The following is a 6,588-nucleotide window of genomic DNA, read 5'->3' as shown; positions in this document are numbered from 1 at the left end:
ATCCTCGACCATTTGGAAGTGAGCTACACTGATTGGTGCTTCTTTATGCTGAGATAACATGAATGTACAAACAAAATATAATATCGCAAGGTTCAAAGCATCTTCAGAGTTTTCAAAATTTTCCATCTTCACACGTGTTATCAGTTTTGACCTAGTTATATCATCTCCAGATTCAGGAAAATACTTCAACATCAAAAGAGATTTTGATGATGAAGTATACATAAACTCATCAATACCATCGGTGCATTTAAGGCCGGTGATAATGACAAATTCAAGCATGGTAAATTTTAAAATCTTTTCCTGCACACACACATGAATCTCGTCCTTAATATCTTGTTGGATTTCTAGCATAAGTACATTTTGAAATCTACTCAATCCAGTTGCACTGCGGCAGTTCAAGAAAAATCCCAAATAACGTATTTCTAAATGCCCCTAAAAAATCTTCTCCAAAATAAGACTTTATGTCTTCAGTAAAACCACTATTGCATGAGCTCAAAATATGCAAAGGGTGCTTCGGGACTTTGTCCATACGATATTTCATGTCCTGAAATAAAAAAATAATACAATAATTCTACAAAAAGTTACACATGTTTTGAGATGCAATAATGTATAATGTTGCATGCTAAACTAGTTCACCTTAAAAACATGTATGAAATATTAGCTATTCAAATGTATAATGTCACTTTATACATTATGAAAACTCCCTAAATGTATAATATCAACTAAACCATACAATGCCTGTTATGTATAATAAGAGTATGAAAAGCAATGTATAATAAGTTTTATTTAATAAAATTATACATTAGTAATCAAATAATTGCAATGTATAATGTCAGATTAAACATTTCACCTTAAACATTTCTTACATGTAATGTTGTCTGAATGTATAATAAAACATTATACAAACCGAAGACTTCATAAATGTATAATAACACACCCAGTTTCAAATGCCTCTTATATGTAATAAAAACATCCAATGTATAAAACAATGAAATGTATAACATAATAGTAATATTATACATTAGTGTTGCACAAAATTCTATGTTCCACTATATTATACAATAATGTTGCAACGTAAGTAAAGTATAATGTTGAATCAATACCTTAGGAAGATGTGGTCTACCGGAATCATTAAACTTCTTCTTACTGATCATTTTTTGAACTTGATTTCTTTGATTTGGAAGTGGTCGCTTCCTTCAATCTCTTCATTGTTGTCGGATCGTTTCGATGCTTTGAACGATTCTCTGCGAAATTGGGTTCTTCAAAATCAAATGTACCAGGAACAAACCCAACAGGTATATCTTGTTTTTTTTAATCTAACTGACCAAGTCCTAAACTAAAATTAGGACAAGAATCCATTGCCAATTTTTTTCAGTAATTCGATTAACCCGAATCAACTACGAAACTTGAAAATATTTGCAAAAATGTGGTAAATCCTTATAAACAAACATGCATTCATAAAATAAACTAGAAAAATACAAAAATAGGTAAATTTGAAAAAAAAAATCTACAAACCAAGAATCGAACTTGTATTATATGAAGAAAACATAAAAATCGAACTACGAAACTTGAAAATAATTGCAAAATAAGGTAAAACAAACATGCAATGACAATAATATACGGTCAATTTCAAAAATTGAAAAGGTTGGAAAAAAAAATCTTCAAACTTACAAATTGTAACCCCATATACATGATTCTTGAATTTTGTCGAGAATAAGGGGATTTAATTATGGAGTAAAAATCGGGTTGTGGGAGGATATGGGGGAATAAAATACGGAAGAGAAAACCTGTTGAGAGATGTATAATATTTAAAAGAGAGAAAGTTGAAAATAAAGGGATTTATGTAAATATTTTGGAATATGTGTAAATACTCTACCAAATTGATATATTATGTAATAAGGTAATTTTATTTAGTGTATATATGTAAATTTTAGATAATTTGTTCTTTTAAAAGTAAATAGTGCCTAACCCAAAATGGCGTCGTAACTCTTGCCAATTAGCTATTCTATTTATTCAAGGAAGTTAGTAAATCTTCTTCCATACTAGATATCGAATTTAACGTATGAATTTTATAACAAATTTAGATGTAATTAGTTCTATACTTGGAAGGATTCTGAAATTAAATATTATGGTATCTAAATCTAAATAATAAAGATAACTAATAATTCTAGCGATGGTATATTATATTCCTTCCATAAACTAAAATTATAATTTTTGATTAATATATAATTTATTAATTGAAAAAAATTAATTTATTAATAAAAAAAGATAAAAATATGACTTTATCTATTATATGATCTTTTAATAACAGATAAAAAATTAAATAATAATTATAAGATCATTCATATTTTTAATATAGTATGATATATGATCTGAATGATATGATAGAATTACTCTATATATCTATTCATAAAAATAGTATAATAAAATAATCATTTCACAAGTAAATTAATAGAGACTGATAAAATAATAATATGACAAGTAAAGCTTAGGAAAAGAGTATTTGTAGGCGCATTTAATGAAACCTCTCGAAGGGTGTGGTTAATTCCACTACCTCTCATACCTGACTTTTTTTTTTGTTTTCTCATTGTTCGGTATTGTATTGGAGTTTGATTAATTTAAATTCGCACTAAGTAGAGTTTCATTTGAAGAATAGCTCTTTGTACGAAGATTTTTTCATATCCAAGCTCGAATCTAACCTCTAATTAAGAAAGAAACAGCCTATCCATTGCACCAAATCCTTCGATGATTCTCGTACCTGGCTTGTAAGGCGCTGGAAGTTTCTTTCACTGTTGCCCATTCGAAAGAAGTCTCTCAACATTTTTCGAACTTTCAAGAATCTTAAACCTAACACTCTTTTCTCTCTCTCTATATATATATATTGCACCATCAAACACCCACACTCATCACAGTAGTTAAGATATAATCAAAAATCAAGTCTAGATAAGATGAGGCTCAGCAAATTGTCATTGCTCATCATTTCAGTTGGCTGCATTATTTTGCAGGTGGCATCAATAGGGGCATATGGATCATCACTTTTACCACTAATGTTGGACCAAATGATGGGGAATCCCAGTAATCTACTTGGCGAAAGTACATTTCTTGATCCATTTAGAATGTTAGAACAAATACCGTTTGGACTTGAAAGCAAGGAGGAGAGTCTTTCGATTGCAAAAGTGGACTGGAAAGAGACGGCAGAGGGGCACGTGATAAGAGTAGATGTGCCAGGATTGAAGAAAGAGGATATGAAGATAGAGATTGAAGAGAATAGAGTGTTGAGAGTGAGCGGAGAGAGGAAGAAAGAACAACAACAACAAGACATAAATGATGATGATAATCACTGGCACTGTGTTGAAAGGAGCTACGGCAAGTTCTGGAGACAGTTTCGTCTGCCTGAGAATGCTGATATTGATACCTTAAAAGCTAAGCTTGAGAATGGGGTGCTCACTATTTCTTTTACTAAGTTGTCTCCTGACAGAATTAAGGGTCCTAAAGTTGTCTCTATTGAGGGAAAAGACTCTTATGTTTCCTCTGCTAAAGAAGAGCTCTAATTAATTATTGTTGGGTTTCTTTGTTTGGTTTATAATCCAGTGTTGTGTATGATTTAAGGTAAATAATTTTTAGCATCATCTTGTGGTTGTCGTATTATTTTATGGCTAGTGATATTAGTTTATTTTGCAGATTGTACTAATTTATATGTATATATTTTGTGTTTGTTATACTACTATTGGTCCTGAATCGGAATCTATCAAAAATGGTCTTTTTACTAGTATGATTTGCGTATATTCTACTCTCTTCAAACTCTACTATGTGAGAGTACATTAGGTAAGTCGTTGTTTATAATCCGATGCTTTAGTTTGATGTCCTACATATGTAAGACATGGAACAGCGTGGTAATTAATGTGACCTATGTTTGTACATTTATTAGTAACTAGCAAAGCATGGCACAATATGATTCATAATATTAGAAGTAAAGTTAACAATTTTGACAGTCCCCTCTTTGTTTATTTCTGACAAGCCTGAAGCAATGGCCGGGTCAAGAATTTATATGATAACAACAATAACATACTCAGTGTATTTTCATATAGTGGGGTTTGGGAGGGTAAAATGTATGCAGTTCATATCACTACCTACAAAGAGGTAGAAAAGTTGTTTCCGATAGATTCCGTACTAGAATTGTCATAGTTAAGAATTGAGATACAAACTTGCAACACAAAATAACATTAGAATCCCGTTTGGTCGTTACCACTACACTAAGAAAAAATTCTTATGACAAGGTATTCAACAATTTATAGATAACCAACAAAGGTTTGATTTTTCAATGAAGAGGATTTATTTGAATCCCTTCACTCTTACTAGCTCCGCCCTTGAGTCGAAGCAAACAAATGGGGAATTACATATAATGGCAGGAAAAGACTTTTAAAACTTATAGATAAAAAATAATCCATAGATATTTGAAGAGCTATTAATCATCTCATTGACCATAGGATAAAAGGTTGAATAGAATAAAAGATTGAAGTAGAAAAGTATCTCAGCATGAAGGATGTAAACACACCTGATGTTCTGATTTTTTTATTTTCTTATCTAACTTAAACTATCATGTGTTCACTTTTCCTGAGCTATCACTAAATGTTTATTAAAACACACTTCAACTATTAGTTATGCCCCTATCTCACTTCAACGATTGTGATATTTCATGAAGTAAAATGGAACAAATTATAGTTAAGAGGTGTTTCGGTAAACATTTAGGTGATGGTTCAAGTAGAATACTCTCACAACTGATAGTTCAGGCATAAAACTCAAAAAATCAAATGTGTTTTTGATCCTTCACAAAGTGCACATGGGACTCACGAAGTAACATATACTAGAGTTAATATTCAAAATTGCACCTGAAGTGTTCTAGTTTTTCTGAGTTTCATACCTGAACTAGCAGGTATGGGAGTTTCCCACTTGAACACTCACTTATTACCTATTAATTATCAGTTGTTCACTTTTCCTACATACAGTGGCGGAGCCAGAATTTTTACTGAGGGGGTTCAGAAGTAAATATACGAACTGGTCGAAAGGGGTTCAATATCTACTATATATACATAAAAATATTTTTAACCATGTAAAAATAGTATAATTTTTCGATGAAGAGGGTTCGGATGAACCCCTGAATTGTAAGTAGATTCGCCACTGCCTACATAAACGATGGTGACTCATACACATGATACTTTATGTATGAAACTCAAATGAGATAAGCATCCAATACCTTTTCGAACTGTGACCAAAGTTGATACGACACTCCAACTTCACACGGTTTATTATCCTTGAACTCAATTTTAACATATTTTTGTCACTATCTTGTGCAACATGACACCTTTATTACATAAAATAGGATTCACATCAAAGGTGTCACGTCAGTTAAGAAGGTTGATAAAAGATATTACGTCAGCTTAAAAGAATGATAAAAAATGTTAAAATTTAATTCAAAAGTAATAAGATCTCATAAAGTTAGAGTATGTTAGTAGCAAATTTGGTCAGTTCAGGATACTAAATGCTTTACTCCTCAAAAAACATAGAATATTTTAAGTGTGATTTTGGTCATTCACTCTATATACAATAGCTATTTGGAATTAAAATAAAGGGGGGGGTAGATTTTCAAGAAAACATTTAATTTCATCATACAACTCATCCATAGCGATAGCTAGTAAACTTTCCAAACATGTTAGAACATCAGATGTTGTTTCAGCTCCATATGGAAGTCCATGTACATGTGGGATTGTGAGTTTGTGAAAGTTGATTAGATTAGGATATTGATTAAGATTTTGAAGTTGGATTTGTGTATTATTGGGTAATAAGAATGTGATTTTGTGACCTTTTTTAGCTAGTGAATTAGAGAGGTTGAGAAATGGGATTATATGGCCAAAAGCAAGCCATGAGAACATGACTATTTGTAGCTTTGAGTTTATGGACTTTGCCACTTTTTTTTTGGTCTTACTTGGTTTGGTTGATGATGGAGTAGTTAGTTACAATAACTTGATTTTCTTTTTTATAAAACGTAGTGTCTAGACTAGCTTTCGTGTACCTCGATTAAAATTTATAAAATATTTATCACCTTCCATCTATAATATATATCAGAGAACTTTGTCCATAGGAGGATATGATTAAGAAAAGCAAAGGTGCTCTCTGTTGCTATGCAGTCTTGCGTAAAGCCTTTCCATCGATTTTTTTCTTTCTCTTTTTATTTAAAGTAAGCAGATCGAAAGCACAAAAAGAATGTCTTAGCGTGCCATTACTCTGATTCTTGGTAGGAAAGATGGAAATAATCACCAGTGTTTTTTGCTTTTAACCTGAGATCTCATTTTCTCAACCAACTTCATCGACTAGTACTAGACCACACCCTTGAATGTATAATAGCTTGAATTATAATGGCGAAAAAGATAGAACTTTTATTAGTAAATACAAAATATGAAGAAATAAATACACAAAAAAAATTTAAAAAAATTATTTTAATTATATATAAATAATATAAATTTTCCTGAAAATAATTTAAATGAGCACCACTGCTGGACTTGACAATGGAAGCTGAAAAGTATACATGAG

The 6,588-nt window shown here is 31.1% G+C and overlaps 1 protein-coding gene across 1 annotated transcript; it reads left to right on the top strand.

Annotated features, from left to right (window-relative positions):
* Positions 1-2,552: 2,552 nt before the first annotated feature.
* On the top strand, positions 2,553-3,738 carry LOC107872316 (22.0 kDa class IV heat shock protein). Its single transcript, XM_016719071.2, has one exon. It carries the CDS (start codon positions 2,949-2,951, stop codon positions 3,549-3,551), a length of 603 nt encoding a protein of 200 aa, XP_016574557.1. The 5' UTR covers positions 2,553-2,948; the 3' UTR covers positions 3,552-3,738.
* The last annotated feature ends 2,850 nt before the right edge of the window (positions 3,739-6,588 follow it).

The sequence above is a fragment of the Capsicum annuum genome, chromosome 5, assembly GCF_002878395.1.
Source record: "Capsicum annuum cultivar UCD-10X-F1 chromosome 5, UCD10Xv1.1, whole genome shotgun sequence".
Classification (NCBI taxonomy): Eukaryota; Viridiplantae; Streptophyta; class Magnoliopsida; order Solanales; family Solanaceae; genus Capsicum; species Capsicum annuum.
The sequence above is the reverse complement of the archived record's forward strand: the minus strand, read 5'-3'. Positions and strand labels throughout refer to the sequence as shown.

What these genes read in the sequence shown, in the direction of transcription:
- LOC107872316 (XM_016719071.2), top strand. Translation starts at nt 2,949, where the DNA reads ATGAGGCTCAGCAAATTGTCATTGCTCATCATTTCAGTTGGCTGCATT.